The following is a 23,049-nucleotide window of genomic DNA, read 5'->3' as shown; positions in this document are numbered from 1 at the left end:
ACTTCATCAAGTATATACATCAGTTAATGTGCCCACACCTTAATAACATACACATCCCCAGATCATGATACTAAGCCTGCACCGCGGGGCAGGGCACACGAGCTGTGGGTTATCCTTCCCGTCCGCTTTTCTCCACACATACACTGTAAACATTCTTGTTGTTCCCAACAACGATTTGATAAATCGCTAAATATCCATTTACACTATTTTTGCTGAACTGTCCAATTTTTTTCTATCCTTAAACTATTTAACACGTTCTTTCTTGTTTACTTCACGAACTTCTACCTTCTTCTTTGAAACTCCGTACATATCCCAACTGTCTGATGTTTCTCTCCACAGTCTTTGTACAGAATTTACGATCCCTGTTTTCATTAACTATGCCTGTAATATCTTTGTAAGTCCTTTATAACCCGAGAAAGCTTGTTAGTGTCTCTATCCGTGAATAAAGACTTCGTCTTCCAGGACGATTTTTTACATCAAGATAATTATTAAATTTCTTAATAACACTTCTCGCAGTAGATCTGGGTATTCCTAAAGTACAGTACTTGATAAATTTGACACATTTCTGTTAACTTTGTACGAGTTTATGATCAGTTCCCTTACTTCAGTACCGAATTCTTTTCCCTAACGACCCATTTTTAAACACCGGTGTTTACATTAACTATTCTGACAGCAGACGAAAAAAAAATGTGTATACGTACGTCATTATTTTAGTTGTTTGACACGGTAACTTTTATAAGAAGGGAAAATCTTTTTTTCTATTTATAGCGCGGAACCCCCACTTTCGTTTTGTAAGCGAAAACACGGCGCCATTTGCATACAAGGTGGCGAATAATTATGTCCCATGACTGTACATGTATATAATTCGAAGTATATACACATCTTTCTATGACATAAACACAGCAATAACAGAACAAAAGATATGGAATAACATGATATAAAATCGAAAGATTCAGATGAAATATATATAGAAACAAATGTAAGTGTTGATAGCCTTGGTAGTAATTTTCTGACCATTAAAACGTCTTTGCACAATAATTCACCTTATCTAAATGTATTTATCATAGTTATGAACATATCAGTTTGAGAATTCCAACGCTTGTGAATTAATGCAAATGACAGAAGATCAAGCTGACCATTTAATACAAAAACTTTTGTTCTAAGAAAAAGTTGCAAGATTTCATAGATAAAGACACAAAGTGACTAAAAAATTTCTGAATTTACTAAAGATTCTACCGTTTTATCCAAGAATTATAACTATATGTATTCAATATAGTAAGAATGACAGTAGACACATACCACACAGATACCGCAAGGATTCGTTGATAGGATAACTCTGTATAATGATGATCACTGTGAAATAAAGCAACAAAGACGGCTGTCAATATGTCGTTAATCCGAAAACGACTGATACGAGTTTTAACGAATTAAAATACGTTTGAGTTGAAATATGAAGATAAAAACAGTATAATCAAACTCCAATGTTAATTGTAACTATACAAAGTAGGTCAGAGCAAACATGGTCTCCAAAAGCATCAAAGACAGGATCAGTTGCCATGAAGGAGTATATATCCCCCAGCTATAGATAACACCTGTCATGTTTTCCTTGTTATGTTCGGTAAATGGGGATAAATCCGTCAACGATTTGGTTAGTAAATAATGGCCTAACAATATGGTCGAAAGGTCAGTCGTCATTCGATTTAATATTGATAGATTAAATTTGCTGACAAGGTCATTGTATCGACCATAGAATTATCAAGAAAGTAATTGACTTTAACTGAGATTGTTGATATCCTTGTGTCATCAACTTTTTCCTCCATAGCTTTCCTTGATTCAAAAATTGTTCGTACGTAGAGCATACTCTTGCGTATCAACTGGGAAATTCTGACACAAACTCCATACATATGCTGATGATAGTGGTATATTGTTATTTGTTATTTAAATAAGGGAAGGTTCACGAAAGAAAATTTGAAGCCAATATAAAATTTAAGTCGCTGTCTGTATGCTTGTTCAATAGCTATTTAATTTTTTGTGAGCTTTACTTATATTATATAATCCAATAAAGTAAAAATAAATAAATGAATTAATAAAAATCCTCACCGTTTTCTGGCAAAATGGCCAGACTAAATGTTGGTGCTCCTTTGATAGACATATCTCCTATCTCCTTCAAAAACTTACACTCATCTACAAAACAGAAACAGACAATTATTAAACCCCCAACGAATACAGAAGTCATTGAATTGCTTCTACTTTTTGCACCTTTATGGTTGCATCAAAGTTACAGTGACATATTTAGTCAATTTAAAGGGTCATTCACGGTAATTGACGTCACATTGATACCTTCAGCTGACCTCTCCTGAATGGCGTTGGGATGACCTTCTTTGACCTTTTTTGACGTTACCGGAAGTTCACTTGAAACAAATAAAAATATCATTCTTTGAAACATGAAAAAAGTCAATGAGTAATTTACAAAACATGTTCCCTGTGTGAGTATATGATCTTGTTTTATGAATAAAACAAACTGATACAGTACGACAGAGCAAGGAGTGTAGTGCTGACTGTTAATTTCCGGAGTGAAAATGCAAACAACTTACTGAACAGCTAGTGGAAGGAAGACTATTTTCGCGGATAAGATATAATGTACTTTATTTTCTAAGAAGAAGAAAGACGCTTTAGTGAGGCTATCAGTATTCTATCACAATTTTACCTTTTCCTTTTTAGAAAATGATTAATTCCTTAAGTGAAAAGGAAATTTTCAATACAATACAACAGTATACAATTACATGTTGTTTAATAAACAAAAGTTGCACAATGTTTCAGTTTTTAATTTCAAATATATCTTTTTTAAACGTGGAAAAAATGGTGGATGGTTTTTACCATGATGGTGATGCACAGAGGGTAAAACTGTGTTATAAGAAGATATTGATACCACAATACAAAAGTCTTTGTGTTAAAAATCCCTCAAAGCCAAGTTTAATTTTTATATTTGTCCAAGTGTTTTTGTCTTTATCTTTTTAAGTTTTAAAGCTTTCTAGTTTGGTAGAATATCCATGACTGAATTAAAATGTATACGAATTAAAACATAGTGTTAAGAACATACACATACTAGTATTTCTTGGCTATGCTCAGTATATTTATGTTTGCTAATGAACTTAGAATTCTCACATTTTCTTTGACTGGAACAGGTTCCTCCCCAATGTGACCTCTGGGGCTTCTGACTCCCCATGTCTTTCATCCCAAGGAGTCTGAATTTCCACCTCGACTGAACCATTTAACAAAAATAATTGAGTGGGTCTTTGTGTTGGAGCGGCAGCTGAAATATGTGTCACCGTAAACAATTACTAGTAATTATACTAGACTATACAAGTACATAACTATTATGCCTGTATTTATCTGTATTCATTTCTCACTACAACCCTTTGTCAACACCATTATAAAGAGCTACACATATAAACAAGGTGCCATTTACATGGGTGGTTCCTTTTTTTGGCCTTTACCGTATTTTCCTCGTATCGACAATTCTCTCTGACTCATTTATCTGCACATGTACAGGGATTGAACAATTTGACTGTTTGATGAAATAGAATGACAGAAAATGTCTACGTATGATGAAGGCTAGTTTTCTGTTTGATATGTTTCTGTGTACAATTACAATGAGCACAGTAAAGTCTTACCTATCAGGAGACTCCTGTACGGCCCATTGAAACGCAGAAAATATAAAAACACAAATAGAATCTCCTCAATAAACAGCACAAAAGTAAATATGTAAGTCCTCTTCATTATGAAACTGTGTAAGATGTAACTTTAAGGAGTGCAGATTCACTAACAAGACACAAGGATAAGTCTGTTTTAGGCGCATCTTCTTACATGAACACAGAAAGGCTTTCTCAAGGGGCCAATCTGAGGGCAATCGCAAAATATCCGAGGATTGTTACGAACACGTGAAATGTGACCGGTACAGACGAACAAACATTAAATCCTGGGTTCTGAAATTCTAGAACATGATAAAATGTCACCGTACAAGAGTTTCTAAACCTTCCTTCCTAGTTGAATCACCCTTGGGGAGCCTCTTCCGTCAGATCTACTATGGAAAGAATACTTATATAATGCGTGCAGCTCTGAGTGAAATAACACCTACTAAAACAGAAGTACAAGTCACTGTAAACAAAGGCAGTTTATATTTGTATGTATTAGTCAATCAGCATGACAGCATCGCCGAACAAGGGAAGGGCTCAGCAGCAGTGAGTTGTTGTGAGGTATGAATATACCGAGACTCGAGACTGCCCTCTCCAAGGGCCCCTTAAAGTGGCAGAATAACGTGAAAAAAAATTGTCAAACCACTTCCTGCGATGCTGGGTCGAAGTTCAGAACTGTGGTTGAGGAGGGACAGATATGGGTCAGATTTCTGTAAATGTTTCAAGGTTAAAATTTGCAAACGCGTCCAAGAAATAGGGACCATTTGATAACGACAGTCTTTAATATAAGTCCCGGAAGAAAATAAAAACTCGTTTTTTTTTTTTCAAGAAAGAATCTCAGTTAAACAGTTATTGGAAAGGAAATCAAATAATCTAATCAATCTTATCATTTGATAATGAAGGTCTTCAACATCAGAGGCGAAGAAAGTCCCGGAAGAAAATAAACTGTTGGTTTTTTTAAAATAAAAAAAGGAAAGGAAAGGAAAGGAGGTTGTCTAATTTTAAGAATTTTAGATATGCTACGTAGATGAATTAGCGGCTAAATTGGCAAAACAATTTTCCAACTTTCTATTTCATTTTCTAATGCTTTTTTCGAAATTTTCTTGCGAAAGGGGACTTATTTCTTTAAAACTGTGTTTTCCAATTATTCTACATTTATTGCTTTTACGTCCCATTCAAGAATATTTCACTCCTAAAGATGCGTATACGGCGGGTGCTCAAAGGGCTTCAAATTTAGTCATGTACCTTTACTCGATACTCAGGGCCATTTAGCAACTGTTACTTACTCTAGTATCGTGTCAACGCATGCCTAACAAAGTACCTTAGTTTTGAAATCGCATCCGAAAGACCATTGACTATCACTTTCAGTGTCGGGCACTTCATTAAGGACAGGCCACTATCTATACTTACGTTTTAGCTTTCAAAGCAGCACGATGAACAAGAATCGTAGGCGGTCTTCCTGTTAGGAAGCGAACGTGCTCCTACTAGGAAACCAATATAGACATAAACAGTATAGTCTATATCTGTCGCATCCAAACATGCCTGTTCAATTCCAGTATACTTTTTTTTATCAACTATATGTCTGCAATAAACTCAATGTTAGGCCCTTGAAAGTAATTTGACGGTTTAGTTGAGCAATGTGAATGGACCCATTTTTGCACTGCATTTTTAATTCAATATTTTGATCACTATGCAATGATTCGGAGTGAGTTGATGATTAAAATATTGCATGAATTTAATCTTCGTTCTTTTTTCCTAGGTGAACTCTATTGGTTAAGAAAATCAACATCTATTTTTTTTTATTACACAAGATGATAGTGTATTTGGTGCCCTGTACAAGGATCATAGACAAGTCCTAGGTTTATAAGTATCTTTAACTTGTATGCAAAACATAATCTATATAATTATTGAGCTGAATATGTCTTGAATTAATTTTAGTTTATTTTAAACACTGCGCTCCCAGACTTCTGTAAACAATTAACGGTAAATTTCGAGTTTGAATTAATGTGGTTAGAAAGCATCTTACCAGTAAAAACGTCGACTTAAAGTCATTTAATATTTACCATTGTGCATAATATATTTAGATTGACAGCGTCTGAAATGTGCATCATCATATACATGTATAGTCATTTCTAAACAAGCTCTAGATAAACGTGATGACTTTAACTTTTCTATCGTCAACTTCCCTTACTTATGCAGCAATATACCTTCATCACCTGCACACGGAGTGTATACATCTTAGTTGATTCGATACGCAAGGGCATGCTCTACATATGAACAATTTTTAAAACGATGTAAATTATTGACAAACAAGTTAATGAAACAAGAATATAAGCTGTTTCGTTTAAGTCATCATTTCGTAAGTTCTATGGTCGATACAATGACCTTGTCAGCAAATACAATTTATCCTTGAGTCAAATGCTGACTGACGTTTTTCACACTAATTGTTAGACTACTAGTATTATTTAACACTGAATTGACGACGGATTTTTTCTATTATTTCCCGATCATGACAAAGAGTACACGGCAGGTGTTACCGATCGGAAGGGGATGTTTACTTATCCATGGCACCTGATCCCAATTGCGATATTTTGGAGATCCATGTTTGCTCTGCTCCTATTTTGTATCATTTAAATGGACTTTTAATCTTGAATACTGATCATTAACTCAATATGTTTCATAAATAGAAAATGCTTGGAGAGGACCTTTATACATGTAGGCTGATGCCTGATATTCAATCTAATTATGTAAATTGATTCTATCTAATTAAATACTGAATTAAAACTAGAGGTACTATGAACACTGAGCTCATTAAATGATACACCGCCTCCCTTATGATTATAATGGCAAAGGTCATGTTTTTTTTTCTGGGAGACCCAAAAGAAGTGTCCGTCGATCAAAAAGTAAAACAGGAGTTATTTAACGGTATTTTGTTATAAGGAATCTTTGAAAGCATCATTAAATTTTATTCTGTGGTATAGGGGGAATTGCAGTTAAGAGTTGGGTACTTTTCAATATTGTAGAAAAAAATGGCAATGTCCATGTTTTGTTATGGAAAATCTGAAATATATGTCGGATCAAAAAGGAAAACAGGAGATGCACAATGGCACTATGTAGCAAAGATTCTGTGAAAGTCTCATTAAATTTTATTCAGTGGTAACAGATGAGCTGCGGATAAGAGATGGATGTCCCAAAGCGTCACAGATAGACGGACGGACATCCTGATCACTATACTCGCTAGTATACCATCCTAATTCACAACGAGGGAGGGGGGGTATAAAATAGAAAAATGCTTGAAATTTTTCTGAAACAGCCGCTAAATAACTGAGTATGTGTCTCATTAAGTGATCTGACCCAAATCCTCACAAAGTTATTCATTCTTTTCTGCAAGAAAATTTCTATATTTAACTGAAATCTCGACAGAACTGACCATCTCAGTGTTGCATTTATCGGAATAGCCTTTCTTGATGAAGAAGGAAAGCAGTTCGCTATTTAGCGTTAACTGGAGGAATAGTCGCGTTCACAACTTATATTATCCTAATTTGTTTAATTTGTTACGATCATAGAAAGAGATTTCACTAGTATATGGATATATCGTATTCTTCAAAACTTCTAGTTTAATTTGTTACGATCATAGAAAGAGATACTAGTATATGGATATTCTTATTCTTCAAAACTTTAGGAGGACTGCCGTACCAGAAATATCAGGCATCCCTTTTAAACTATCATAATGGTTTCAGACATCCCTTTTAATGCTTTCAGCATTGAAAGACCAATATTAGCTTTTAATTCTTATAAGATTTTTTTCTGCATTTTTTCAGAAAAATGAATTTCAAAAAAATGCAAATAAGATGCTTAATGGGTTTAAAGATTTGCTATAAAATAAATTCATAATATGAATGTCTAATTAAATTTGTCAAGAAAGACTGGATGGTCGTTATATTTGTAACTATAAAAATTATTTATATGAAAATAAAACCTATTATTTGTAAATAATATATTTACTAAATGGCATAATTAGAGTCAGTGCGGAATTTTTGCGAGACACCTCCTCTTGGCATAAACAGATTTACATAATTTGTAGTCCCGATACATGTACATCTCTTGTGAAGGAAAATGCAAAAAGATCCTCAATATTTACTCAGTTTAATGGTATTTGGCAAGTAGTTATTGAATAATAGTTTGGTTTCCAAACACGCAAGAAGACAACATAAACAAACTGGCAATACATCAAATATAACAGAAATAAACCGTTTAACACTTTGTAGTCAGTAGGTTTTCATCATTCCTAAAGGCACATTAAAAAAACATATACACTTGTATTTCAGTTTTTAAATGTGTATTATTTACATTCCTGTATGTTTTAACTCTATTAATAATGGTTATTTCCATTGTACGACGATACGATATATCCAAGTGAGCTTGAAACAAAAGATATCATAGTCTGACACATCTGTTTCATATATAGATATTCTACTTGAGAAAGATGTTAATGGTAATCTAACAATCAACTTTAACTTTTTAATCGTCATTTTCCCTTACTTATGCAGCAATATACCTTCATCGCCTGCATACGGGGCTTATAACTCCCAGTTGTTTTGATAAGCAAGTCATTAGAGCATGCTCTACATATGAACAATTTTTAAAATGCGATAAATTAATGACAAACATGTTGAGGAGACAAGAATATCAGGAGTCTCGTTTTTAGTCATCACTTCGTAAGTTCTATGGTCGAAAATGACCCTGTCAGCAAATGCAATCTATCATTCAGTCAAACATTGACAGACTTTTTATACTTATTGTTAGGTTTTTATTAGCAATCTTACGAATTTTCCCTTCATTTCCCGATCATGCGGGTGTGCCCGATCGGCAGGGGATGCTCACTGCTCCATGGCACCTGGTCCCACCTCTGAAGTTTTGAAGGTCTGTGTTTGCTCTGTTCCAATTGTGTATTTTTAATGGACTTTTGAGGCTTGAGTACCGTTCTATCTACATGTATTTCAGAATGAAACAAATGGAGATAACGAACAGTATTCAAGATCAAAAATTCATTAAACAGTACAAAATAAGAGCAGAGCACACACGGACCTCCAAAACATCAGAGATGGGATCAGGTGCCATGGAGGAGTGAACATCCCCTGCCAACTGCCCACAATAAACACAATGGTGTCTTTATAACTTGGGTAGGCTGACCTTGTACATAAAGGTTTAATACTGATACAAATTAAACAAGCTAATTCAGAGAATTCGTGTCCCCCGCTAAGGGAAAAAATCGGATCCCCCTGACTGAATTTGTAGAATTATTAAATGTATACATGTATACTGAAGCAAATAAAATACATGTATGTCAATATGCATATAAAAATTTGATTGCTTATTCTTTATTATGTGTATAGAAGATTCTTTTTATATGGAATATTTATCACACTGTAATGATGATTTTATAACCTCATAAATTTTTCATTTCACATGCTGAATACTATCATTTAGTAAAAAAAAAAGAAAAGTATTTAAAAAAAAAAAAAGAAAGGATCGGCCGAGATTCGATCTCGGGACCTCTTACATTTGAAGCGAGTGACATATCCACTAGACCACGGAATCAATATACACGGAGTAAAGTATATGCAGAATAGAAGTCACATACATGTATATATTCATATTTTCATGTTCGGTATTCTCAAAATTTTACACAATCCATGGTGTTTTATTTATTTAGCCTTTATTAAACAGTTCTAATACATGTAATAAGAACATAAAGTCCGCCGAGAACCTGTTTTATACGCAATAACTCTCCTCCATGCCCCTGCGCTAAAAATAGCGACATGTAATACTATAAATACTAATAAAACAAACGGGGTGGCGCACTTTGAGAGGGGCGAGAGACGTCCTAGGGAGTTTTGGTATAAAATTACATTGCATAAGCTCAAAATCTTCTTGAAATATCGTCCGGAAATGATAGTATTACACACAGACAGAATGTATAAATTTACGACCTTGAACTTTGACCTTTTGACCTCAAAATCAATAGGGGTCTTCATCAGGCCACGGGGAGTTGTTATGTAAAATTTCATTGCAATAGCTCAAATGGTTCTAGAGATATCGTGTGGAAACGAAAGTGTTTTAACAGACAGAATTTGCTTATTTATGACCTTGACCTTTGACCTTTTGATCTCAAAATCAATAGGGGTCTTCTTTAGTCCATAGGGAATTGCTATGCTAAATTTCATCGCAAAAGCTCAAACGGTTCTCGAGATATCAAACGAAAGCGTTACAGACAGACAGAAAGACGGACGGACGGACGGACGGACAAACCCAAATTAATATCCCCCACTTTTCAAGCGGAGGACAATAAAACAAAAAATCAGTGACAGTGAAATCAATGTCAGAATCATTTTCAGAAATGCATTTTCAAATTTAACATTACTAAAATATTAGAGATAATTTTATTCATTGGGACATAAACATTGCACAAAAACCTTAAGTCTACATATTTTAGAGAACAGTATGCAGGTAATTCCTTCAGCTGTTTAACATCATTATATACCCTCAAAAAGTACATGGAACTCAGAATAAAATTGATGAAATAACATTCAAAGTAAATAATAAATAAATAAATGAATACCCAAAAAATTAAAATGAATCATTTGATGAAAGGATGAACAAAATTCTATTATGGAAAAAAACCCAATATCATCTGTTTCAAACTTCAAAGTGCAGTATAAATATTATTATATCTGTAAAACAAATCAAGATATAAAACAGAGCAGCGAAACAAAATTCATATAACAAATGAATAATGTACGTTTGCTTAATTTTAATTTTGCACAGATTTCAAACAGCTCGGTATGTGAGAGTCGTTGTTACGGAGCTACATTCGCTAGGAGGACTTAAGCAGAGGTGTGTGATGTAGAGGTATAGCTTCTGATTACCTTTCCCATACAGAAGGTTGGAAGTATTCTTCAGTCATCTTGAAGAAATCTGCAAATAATAAAGAAAAAATCCTGCGAAAACAAGGTTCACTGATGAAATTTCCATCCTTTAGACATGTACAAACATTGTGAATTTTTCATAATTTTATAAAAAGAAAAATAAAACATGAGAAACAAGTATAGTAAATCATTCAGGACATGTAAGGAAGATAACTTAATTTTTTTCACAGAAACATTCAGTATTTCTGCATTACAATGTATTACAGTACTTACCCTGACAGTATCATTATAACACCTATAAAATGGTTGGCAGTATCTTTATTACACCTGCCTAATAGTTGTTAGAACATGTATCTTTATTTGACCTATAATAGTTGTCAGTATCTTTAGTTCACCTGTGGTATGGATCATAATTACACCTGTATAATAGATAAATGCATTAAAACAAGTAAGTGGCATAAAATTTACCAGTACATCACTACTTACTATTGAAAAGTGGCTTTGACAGTCCTGAAAAACACTGATGTTGTAAACAGAACACTCACTGTACTCCTGTAAGATAGAAAATAAAATTACAGTGAAAGTAGGCTCCTCACTAAAAATTTTAAGTTTACTTACTGGCTATTATTGCGTCACATTTAGTGAAACTCATTTAACTTTTATAAAGTACTTATACCGATATGGATGCTTTTTAAATGAAATTATATATATAATCCTCGTTAGCTTTGGTGATTGCAAAAGAACCAACGGAAATCATAATGTACATTTACATGTGACACTGCATATTTACTTACGTTGCTCATCTTGGTCAAATGTAAACTAAAAATAATAAACAGACCTTTTATCGTAGTAATAAGATGCCAGTCAAATACATTTCACATCCTCCTCAGCACTGGTTACCATTCTCCTCCACCGCTACATCTTCTTACGCTTACATTGGTATTTTCTTTGTTTCGATTACCGCTCTAATTAACGTTCAAATATATACCTACTTTCCGGTAATATAACTGTACTTCAAAGAAAAGAGTTCAATTTTACAACACTTCATCTAAACACGTGTTATATTTAAGCGCATCAATATAACACATATTTAGACTTAAGTGTTTAATTGTTAAAGCATAATATTAAACATGTTTTTGTTTTCTCTAAACATATTTTAACAGTGTAGAAAGGGGTAAATGATTGTCTGAATTACTATTTTTAATTGTCAGTCATGGTAGAAGTGTGGTTATCTGTTGATTTGGTGGTGGTTATAACTGTAGGGCGATGGGGTTTACCTCTGGAGGTGGTGCCCGGGACAACCTTTGTAAAATCTGCAGGAGGCAACCTTTCACAACAAGGTTTGATTTGAACAGAATAGTTTTGGTATTTTGTGACACGAATTGTCTTGTGTAAGAACAAATCTGAAAATGGATGAAACCTTGATGCAATTAAAAACAAGAGGCCCAGGGCCCACAGCGCTCACCTGAGCACATCGGCTAGGAAATTTCTTTTTAACTTGTATATCAATGATTTAGAAAATTATTTATTGCAGAATAATATTGAAGGGATTAAGAGTTTAAGTGAAACAAGAGGCCCAGGGGGCCACAGCGCTCACCTGAGCACATCAGTTAGGAAAAAGCACAGATCAGATCAGAACTGAAAGGTTACTGAGGTGGTGGGAGCTTGAATTTTAACCCCCCCAGGGGATCATGAATTGAACAAACTAGAATCTACACTACCTGAGGATGATTCCATATAAATATCACGAATCATGGCTTTGAAGTATTGAAAAGAAAATTTTAAAAGGTTTCCCCATCTTTTCCTATGTAAAACTTACACCCCACCCTAGCCCTGGGGGTCATGATTTGAACAAATTTGAATCTACACTACGTGAGGATGATTTCACATGAAAGTTTCATCTTTCCTCTCTCAATGGTTCTTGAGAAGAAGATTTTTAAAGATGTTTCCTATATATTCTTATGTAAAACTATGATCGGCCATTTTGGTCCCACCCTACCCCCGGGGGTCATGATTTGAAGAAACTTGAATTTACACCGCCTGAGGATGATTCCACTTGAGTTTCATCTTTCCTGGCCCAGTGGTTCTTGAGAAGAAGATTTTTAAAGAATTTTCCTATATATTCCTTTGTAAACTTTGATCGGCCATTTTGGCCCCACCCTATCCCCGGGGGTCATGATTTGAACAAACTTGAATCTACACTACCTGAGAATGATTCCACACGAGTTTCATCTTTCCTGACCCAGTGGTTCTTGAGAAGATTTTTTTAAAAAAGCCATTATTTTTTCTTTAATTCATAATTATCTCCCCTTGGAAAAGGGCATGGCCCTTCATTTGAACAAACTTGAATCCCCTTTACCCAAGGATACTTTGAAGCAAGTTTGGTTGAAATTGGCCCAGTGGTTCTTGAGAAGAAGATGAAAATGTGAAAATGCGACAACGACGACAGACAACGGACAAATTTTGATCAGAAAAGCTCACTAAGCTAAAAAAGAATCACACAGTTCCAGGTTCTCTTTTTCTTTCACCCAAGTCATTTACAATTACAGTATTACTTTGTTCACGGGACTTTGGCCCCAGGGCTATGAGTTGGACGTTTTTAATCTACATTATGTCATAAATCTTTCACACAATTTTATCTTTTAAAAGAACCCTTGTTGGGCTATTCTTGATTGTTCTCCTTTCAAAAAGAGACTGTGATCATTCAATGTTAATAAAACTAGAATTTTCTTTTCACAGTGATGCTTTATTCTGTTGAGATTTGACCAGTGTGTCTGGTGAGGAAGCCGAATTCTTTTAACGTTGATAGATGGACAGACTGACAGACAAACAACAGGACAGAATGATGTGAACAGATAAGCTTAATTGAGTCAAATGACCAAACCAAGGCAAGTAATAGAACTTATAAAAAAATAATTATAAATGTAAGTTCTCTTGCTACACTAGTAACTCTTAACTAATAAAATTGTTGAGCTGGATGTAATGACCAAAAAAAAAAATGAGTTCGAATTTGATGACAATATTAAAAAAGTATATACTGACAAAACGTCAGAGATACTCAAGCTGTAGTAAGTCAACTAAGAAGTGTCGTTAATATCCTAAAATGGTATAAGATGAGGGCTATTGAGTTCAAAAATCTGTTGAATAAAATACATGTACTGGAAAACAAAATTCATATATTAAATTTAGAATAAATATAATTAATCGTACTACTTTTTAAAATGTATTTAGCCATTGTGGTCTTCAGCGATTTATTTTATGGCGCATAGTGACCGTTTCTTAATTAACTGAAATATTTTTTTTATGTCGACATTCAGTATTTATACTTTAAACTACTACGTTTTTTTTTTGGGGGGGGGGGGGGTATTTTTGACACATGACGAACATTACAACATTTTATAAACAAATCCAAATAGCTTGTTACAAGCCTGTAACAAAATTTTCAAAGTGAAGAAGGGGGCTCATTAATGAAAAATCCACGTGAGTACAATTGATCTAGCTGTGCGACATGTGTTTTTTTATATATATATTTTTAAACTTCATTTTTAGAATTAACTGTTGTATATTTTCCGTTACCAAAGCTGGAGATGGTTCGATTTTTTTAAATAAAAAGAAACGTATGAAGGAGGATTTAACATTAATTTTGTGTTAAGACACTCAAAATGAACATCAATTGCAGGCTCGTGGGAAGCAATTTCAGTTTGGGGGGTTCAGCCATACATCTTCTGGCTATGCATTGTAGAATTTCTTAAAGATAGGGTAACCTGCGTCACCTTTCAGCGTAACCAGTGGAAAACCAAAGATGCTTTTTTGTCACTAAATAAATTTACGCAGAGGAAAGCGCGAAATCTTATCAAAAAACTTTAATTGCGGAGCTTCACTCATTGTTCATACGTTTTAACAATGAATCCGACATTTAACACTTAATATCTTTTAATATACAGGCATTTTCAAAAAGTTTCATTTTTCTCTGTCTATAAATGTTTTTATCCAAAAATAATAAGTTCTCTGTTTTTAAATTGTCACTAAATCGTACCTAGCATCGTTTTATATTTATATCCAATGTTGTGATGTTTCGAGGGAAAAGATTCAATGACAATATAAGTATGATTTCATCTGAAGGATGATATTGATTCCTTTATATATATATATTGAGTCCTATCTTTTTTATCCATCAAAACTTATCCGTCGGATTGTATGAAAATATTGGGTCCTATTTACCGACAATATGGCGTTGGATTTACTGGTCACCCACCTGTAGCAGCCATTGTGGTCTTGCGATTTATTTTATAACATGAACGTCCATTTGTACTCATCTCATAATTGTAGAATAGGGCCACTGTCAAGTAAAAGTATGATGCACGTAAACATACTATGTACTATTTGATTTGGGGGGGGAGTGTCTAGTGTGACACACTAGACATGAATAAAATTATAGAGAAAAAAACCAACAAACTACGTATGCACAAAAAATATTCATAAAGAACGCCTCATTAATGAATTGCTATATTTCGACCAAGGAAAATGCATGTGAGTGTGCTACATGTTTTTTTAATATATATTTTTAAACTTCATTTTTACTTATTCTTACTGTGTATTCTTTATTGGTCCATGCCAAAGATATAGCTACTGTCTAAAGCGGGATGACGAATTTTACTTACGGCTAAATTATTACAAAAATATATATCATATATATCATTTGATCATATGAACAATGTCTTTTTTTAATTTCCAATCAAAAATTATAATATTTATGAAAACATTTTATTAAAACTCAGCATTCAGTTATGTCTATAACTGCTTGGAAAACCAAATTTATCTGTTTTTGTCACTAAATAAATTTGAAAAAAAAAAAAAAAGATTTTGTGTTATCCTCTTATAATTTATCAAAAATATTTCATTAATGTAATACTTGTTTTATCATGGTTTTAACAATGGTCCCCTTTAAGCAAAATTTTCAAACAGAATCAAAAAGTTTCAGACCTTCTCTGTCTATGGTCTCGTTCTGTATCCAGCTAGGCTCTCCGATACTGATATTCCTTAAGGAATCATCATTAACTGTTGTGATGTTTCGAAGGGAACACGATCTCGCAGCGGACGAGAAGTTAGCGATATCTGCAGAGAGTGTTCCATTTGCTAAAATGAAATTAAACAAAACAAGTAACAGCTTTTCAAAAAGCTTGATTAATTGTTCAATAAAGCAATGTTCATCTGTAAGAGAAGCAGGCACGATAGCATCATTTTGAAAGTGGGGGGGCACAAAAATGCGCTAAAAATTTTTTTTTTTACCTAAAAAAAAGTTGACAATATTCGAAAAAAAAAAAAATTTTCGGCAAATTTTTATCGCCCAACAAATTTCTATTTCGTGTGTGTGTGTGTGTGTGTGGGGGTGGGGGGGGGGGGGGGGTAGTAGAAATTTTTTCAGCAAACTTCCTTTAACTTCCAGTTTTTTCCTATATTTCCTTGCTATGAATGCACTCGGTTAAAAGCAACGATTACTTTTGTTAATGGACATTTCCTATAAGAAAGTTCAAAAAATTGGTTATTACTTCAGAAAAATACATCTTTAAGCCTATTAGAAGTGATAAACCTTTTGAGCAATTTTTTGTGTTTGAAATATGTCTTTTTATTATGTGAATTTTTTTTAGCGTATAAAAAAAAATTTAATTATTTAACTTGTAGAAGAACGATGCCTTTGCTGCATTTGCCAGTTGTTAACAGAATGGTTAATGTATGTGGGTTTTCTGCCAATCTTTCAACTCCTCGGGCATTTATCTGTTAAAAAAAAAATTTGTAATTTATAGAAGTCATTTTTTAAAACTTTGAAATGAAAGCATGGATGATGTATATAGACCTATTATTGTGTGGAATTATGGAGTTAACTTTTTTTTAACGTAATGATATTATCTAAAATATACATAGAAGGGACTTCTGACTCTTTTTACTATGAACAGGAAATGTTCGAAATTTTTAACATCCGATGATGTCGATATATATCGAGTTGTTTTATGACTTGAAACAAAAGATGATGCGTTGACTTTTCCGTGAAATAAGTTAAGTACCCCTTCTAAATTTAAAAACATGATCCTACATCTATTCTGAAATCTGTTGTCAAATCATTCATTGTGAACATTTCAACAGTGTGGGGATATAACTAAATACATATGTTGTAAGACAAACTTTTCAAAATGAAGTAAACAGTAGTAGTTTGTGTTCATTGATCTTTTTTTTCTGAAAGGTGGGTACACAAATTTTTTGGGTGAGTATTATATCTTAAAACCAACATTAAGGCCTTTGTGGAAAAGAAATCCAAAATTTCACACAGGTAATTTCTTTCAGTCAAATAAACACTATTTTAACTGGAAAAGATATATTGGATGTACCATTAAAATTTGGAATAAACCAACAGAGGGGAAACAAATTGGAGAAATCATTTCTTTTTTTTGCATGTCCATATTTTACATATGATTTATATTGCTTTAAGAAATTAATAAAATTTGTAGAGAGAATTTTTACTGTATCATAAAAGATTTTTTTTTTTGAATAACAAAGTTAACTTTATTTAATTCCATGGAAGTTAGCACCCCCATTCATCTTTTACAATCCAAGATATATAGGCGCGAAGATCGCTTACTCGTGACATTTGGCGCGAAAAAACACCCCTGATGTAAATTAAATTGACTGATCCAGTAGCATTCTGGAAAAATAAGATACACGGACACGTTGAAACGGTAAATCACTGTGTCTTCATTTATGTTTCATGTAAACAGAAAACAAAGTAAATACTGCATTATTTTGCATGCGCCTTTTTCTCTGAAAAATGTTTCTTTTAAAATAAAATGCAGGTAAAAGATTTTGTACACACACCTTGCACAAAATCTAGCTCTCTGTATTCTTTATCATCAAGCAATTATCAATCCTTATACAGCCTGACGCCGTGACGTCAGGCAATAACGTTGGCAAATATTGCTTTTACGTTTGTTTTGATTTAAACATTTCTCAATTGTTTTGATGCTTTTATCTACTTTGACACCAGAATAGACTTAATCAGGGCACATTGTTTTATAACAGAATAAAAGCTAAGAAATGATATCCTTTTTATTTCAAAGATTTTGATGGAATGGAAAATAATGACTTCATTGTGCTGGGGTTTCTTGGTCAGGACACTGAATGAATCTCTGACCGTAAATTTATCTTCGTGCAATAGGCCCTAATTGACACTTCCAAGCCTATCATTATATTTGATGATAGGTCAATTTAAAACTTCCAACGCTTGCTAACTTATGCAAATAAGCTCAGATCAAGATTTTTAATTAAAAAAAAACTGTTGTGCAAGGTAAAGGTTTATCAAACAAAGAGATAAACTGACTAAAAGTTTTTAAAAATGTCTATCGTTTTGTCAAAGAATTATTTAATATTTGTTTTAAAAAAAGTTAAAATGACTGTAAAAACGTACCACACAGATATTGCAAGGACTCATTTTTAGGATAACTTTGTATAATGATGATCACTGTAAAATAAAGCAATGATGATCACTGTAAAAGAAAGCAATGATGATCACTGTAAAATAAAGCAATGACGATCACTGTAAAATAAAACAATGATGATCACTGTAAAATAAAGCAATGATGATCACTGTAAAAGAAAGAGATGATGATCACTGTAAAATAAAGAGATGATGATCACTGTAAAATAAAGCAATGATGATCACTGTAAAATAAAGCAATGATGATCACTGTAAAATAAAGCAATGATGATCACTGTAAAATAAAGAGATGATGATCACTGTAAAATAAAGAGATGATGATCACTGTAAAATAAAGCAATGATGATCACTGTAAAAGAAAGAGATGATGATCATTGTAAACTAAAGTAATGCTCATCACTGTAAAAAAAAAAGCAATAATGACCATTGTAAAATAAAGAATTGATGATAACTGTTCAATAAAGCAATGATCATCTCTGTAAAATAAAGCAATGATGGTCACTGTAAAATAAAGCAATAATGATCAAGGTAAAATGAAGCAATGATGATCACTGTACGATAAAGCAATGATGATCACTGTAAAAGAAAGCAATGATAATCACTGTTCAATAAAGTAATGATGATAATTGTTCAATAAAGCAATGTTCATCACTGTAAAATAAAGCAAAGATAATCACTATCAAATAAAGTCACAAAAATGCGCTAACAATTTGTACGAAAAATCAGTCAATATTCGATTTAATAATAAACTGAATTTTCTGACAATGTCATTGTATCGACCACATAATTTGTGAAATATTTACCTTAAATAAGACAGTTGATATCTTAGTGTTATCCACTTATTTGTCAAAAGCAACGATTACTTTTGTTAATGAATAAAATAAGAGAAGTACAATAAAATTGGTTATTACTTCAGAAAAATACATCTTTAAGACACCAAATATTAGAATTAACAGTATTAAGGTAATCATTATGAAAGTTGCCATGCATACACTTGTTCAGTGGCTCTTGGATTTTTATGTGAATTTTATTTATAGCGTATAATTAAAAAAAGCAAAAATAAAATTTATAAAAATCCTCACCGTTTTCGGGCAAAATTGCCAGACTTAATGTTGGTGACCCTTTGATCGACGTGTCTCCAATCTCTTTCAAAAACTCACATTTATCTGTTAAAAAAAATAATTTGCATAAAACAAAGAAGTCATTTTTTAAATTTTGGCCTATATTGTATTAAGGTTATTATGCAGTTATTTGTTGTTTAACGATTTGTTCGAGGTTAATGACGTCACAGTGATACCTTCAGCTGACCTCTTCTGAATAGTGTTCGAGTTGCCTTCTTTGACCTCTTTCGACATTATCGGATGTTCACTTGAAACAAAAGATAGCATGGTATGAAAGGTGAAATAAGTTAAGTATTTAAAAAAAACATGATCCCTGCATGAGTATTTGATCTTGCATATCGAATGAACTGGGAGACACAAACTTAACAGTGTGGGCATTTTATCTTGCACATCGACTCAACTGCAAGGCACAAACTTTACAAAATAAGTATATGATATTGCATATCGAATCAACTGCGAGACACAAACTTCACTGGGTGAGTATTATATCTTGCTCTATGAATAATTTCCTGAGTGAAAATGCAAGCAAATAATTAACAGTAACAGAACAGCGGAATAAACACTATTTTAACTGGAAAAGATATAATTAATGTACCATGTTTTCTAAGATAAGATATGATGCTTTAGTAAAGATGTCAGTATTTTTTTCACAATTTTACTGTTTTATACTAGAAAAAAGAAATTAATAAATTTGGACAGATGAGGAGGAGGGATACTTTTTACTGTATACATCTAAAGATTTTTTTTTTTTGAAACTAAATTGTTTAATAAACAGAGTTTCGCAATGTTTTATCTTTTACGTTCCAAATATATACATTCCGATTATTAAAGGTGAAAAAACCCGTGATGTAAATTAGTAAGGTGTATAGCATTTTAAATATGATTGGGATATATATATTTTAAAATTGTTTTAAGGACCATCATTTACATATATTACATATACTTGCAGTGCCCTTTGGTTCTGTGTATTGATATACATGCAGAAATACTTAATAAAATATTTTTACACACCTTCATGTACAAATAAAGTAATGTATTCTTAATCATCCCAGAATTAGCGATAAAAATATAAAAAAGTCTCTGTGACCGAGGAATTTTATCTTTTTTAGAAAGTTTTAAAGCCTTTTAGTATAGTAAAATATCGCTGACTGTTTTTGTTAATATACAAGGTCATATCGGAAACATACACATACTAGTATTTTTGGGCTAGGTTTGGTGTGTATAATACATCATTGCTAATGAACTAAGAATTCTCACATTTTCGTTGACTGGAACAGGTTCTTCCACAATGTGACCTTCGGGCCTTCTGACTCCCCCTGTCTTTCATCCCAAGGAGTCTGAATTTCCACCTCCACTGAACCATTTAACAGAAATAATTGAGTGAGTCTTTGTGTTACAGCGGCAGCTGAAATAATTACTACTCTATATAAATACATAACTGTTAGACGAATTTATCTGTATTCACTTTGTCAACAACCCGTTTTCAGCACCATTATAAAGATTCATTACATAAACAAGGTGCTATTTACTTGGGTGGTTCCCTTTTTTGGGCTTTGTTGATATTTTCCTTGTATCGATCATGCTCTCTGACGTAATTGTTTGCAGATGTACAAGGATTGAAAAAAAAATGCTTGATAAAATAGAATGTCAGTAAAAGAATAGTTATATAAGAGCTGGGTTTCTCTTAACTACATGTATGTTTCTGTCTTATGCCTATGTACAATGCACAAAACCTTACCTTTAAGGACTCTGAAACGATAAAGATTTAAAAACACAATAAAAAGCACAAACGTAAATATGTAAGTCCTCTTCATTATGGAACGGTGTCTTTAAGGAGTGCGTATTCACTAACAAGACACTTGAATAAGTATTTTTTTCATACTTTAGGCGCATCTTCTTACATAAACACCGAAGGGCTTTCTGAGTGGGCCAATTTGAGGACAATTAATCGCATTTTGTTCGAGGATTGTCAAAAAAGAGGCTGAATGTGACCACTACGGACGAACATTAAATCCTGGGTTCTGAAACTATAGAATATCATAAAACGTCACTGTACAAGAGGTTCTAAACCTTCCTTCCTAGTTAAATCCCCCTTGAGGAGCCTCTTCCGTCAGATCTACTATGGAAAGAATACTTATATAACTGATAAATATAAAGAGACTCGAGACTGCCCTCTCCAAGGGCCCCTTAAAGAGACAGAATAATGTGAAAAAAATTGTCAAACCACTTCCTCCGATGCTGGGTCGAAGTTCACAACTTTGGTTGAGGAGGGACAGATATGGGTCAGATTTCTGTAAATGTTTCAAGGTTTCAAACGCCTCCAAGACATAGGGACCATTTAATAACGAGGGTCTTTAATATAAGTCCCGAAAGAAAGTAAATTCGGTTTTCTTTTTCAAAAATAATCTCAATTTAAACAGTTATTGGAAATCTTACTTATGAATTATAAATACGAGTGATTTTGAATTATCTAATAAATTGGCATTTTAACAAGTTTCCAAGTACCTGAAATGGAAAAACAACTCCCACCCACCCCAGATAAGACAAAAGTTAATCATAAGAATACTAAAAGTTGCTCTGATGGTTCTCAAACTACGACATCATCAGAGGAATTTGAAAATTCTCTTTTATTGTCAGAAATATCAAAAACGTCACTAATTTATCTATATGGGGAAAAAAATGAACAAGAGGCCCATGGGCCACATCGCTCACCTGAGCACTGTGGCTAGGAAAAAGTACAAATTGGTTTTATTATTGAAAAGTTTAAATCCAAACACCATTTATGGTTTTGCTATTCTTGAGAAGACGATTTTTAAAGAGTTTTCCTATATATTTCTATGTAAAACTTTGGTCGGTGATTGTGGCCCCGCCCTACCCCCGGGGGTCATGATTTGAACAAACTTGAATCTACACTACCTGAGGAGGCTTCCATATAAATATGATCAATCATGGCTTTGTTATTCTTGAGAAGAAGATTTTTTAAAGAATTTTCCTATATATTTCTATGTAAAACTTTGGTCGGCCATTGTGGCCCCGCCCTACCCCTGGGGGTCATGATTTGAACAAATTTGAATCTACACTACCTGAGGATGCTTCCATACAAATATGATCAATCATGGCTTTGTTATTCTTGAGAAGAAGATTTTTAAAGTTTTCCTATATATTTCTATGAATTTTCTGATATATTTCTATATAAAACTTTATAAATATGATCAGTCATGGCTTTGTTATTCTTGAGAAGAAGATTTTTAAAGAATTTTCCTATATATTTCTATGTAAAACTTTGTTCACCCATTTTGGCCACGCCCTACCCCAAGGGGTCATGATTTGGACAATATTGAATCTACACTACCTGAGGATGCTTCCATACAAAAATGATCAATTATTGCTTTGTTATTCTTGGGAAGAAGATTTTTAAAGAATTTTCTTATATATTTCTATGTAAAACTTTGGTCGGCCATTGTGGCCCCGCCCTACCCCCAGGGGTCATGATTTGAACAAATTTGAATCTACACTACCTGAGGATGCTTCCATACAAATATGATCAAATATGGCTTTGTTATTCTTGAGAAGAAGATTTTTAAAGAATTTTCCTATATATTTCTATGTAAAACTTTGGTCGGCCATTGTGGCCCCGCCCTACCCCTGGGGGTCATGATTTAAACAAAATTGAATCTACGCTACCTGTGGATGCTTCCATTTAAATATTATCAATCATGGCTTTGTTATTCTTGAGAAGAAGATTTTTTAAAGAATTTTCTGATATATTTCTATGTAAAACTTTGGTCGGCCATTGTGGCCCCGCCCTACCCCTGGGG

General features: G+C 33.2%; 1 protein-coding gene across 12 annotated transcripts in view; it reads right to left on the bottom strand.

Moving 5' to 3' along the window:
* Positions 1–20,853, bottom strand: part of LOC134235790 (uncharacterized) — a 31,467-nt gene extending 10,614 nt beyond the window's left edge. The window contains exons 1-7 of one of the 12 annotated variants that reach the window (XM_062717939.1): positions 20,761–20,853; positions 20,489–20,648; positions 19,408–19,478; positions 19,193–19,276; positions 18,081–18,134; positions 15,608–15,760; positions 14,925–14,963 (exon numbers count right to left, since the gene is read on the bottom strand). In XM_062717939.1, coding sequence (XP_062573923.1) covers positions 14,925–14,963; positions 15,608–15,760; positions 18,081–18,134; positions 19,193–19,276; positions 19,408–19,478; positions 20,489–20,648; positions 20,761–20,812 — 613 coding nt within the window. In that variant the 5' untranslated portion in view covers positions 20,813–20,853. Of the gene's footprint in view, positions 1–1,299; positions 1,354–2,100; positions 2,185–2,340; positions 2,412–3,165; positions 3,314–3,674; positions 4,282–14,924; positions 14,964–15,607; positions 15,761–18,080; positions 18,135–19,192; positions 19,277–19,407; positions 19,479–20,424; positions 20,649–20,760 lie in introns of those variants that run through there. The other 11 variants (XM_062717940.1, XM_062717945.1, XM_062717944.1 and 8 more) reach the window with 11 other exon arrangements.
* Positions 20,854–23,049: the final 2,196 nt, after the last annotated feature.

The sequence above is a fragment of the Saccostrea cucullata genome, unplaced genomic scaffold (assembly GCF_032062105.1).
Source record: "Saccostrea cucullata isolate Sc308-1 unplaced genomic scaffold, CSIRO_AGI_Scuc_v1 ctg115, whole genome shotgun sequence".
Classification (NCBI taxonomy): Eukaryota; Metazoa; Mollusca; class Bivalvia; order Ostreida; family Ostreidae; genus Saccostrea; species Saccostrea cuccullata.
Note: the sequence above shows the minus strand (reverse complement) of the source record. Positions and strands in the feature narration are given on the sequence as shown.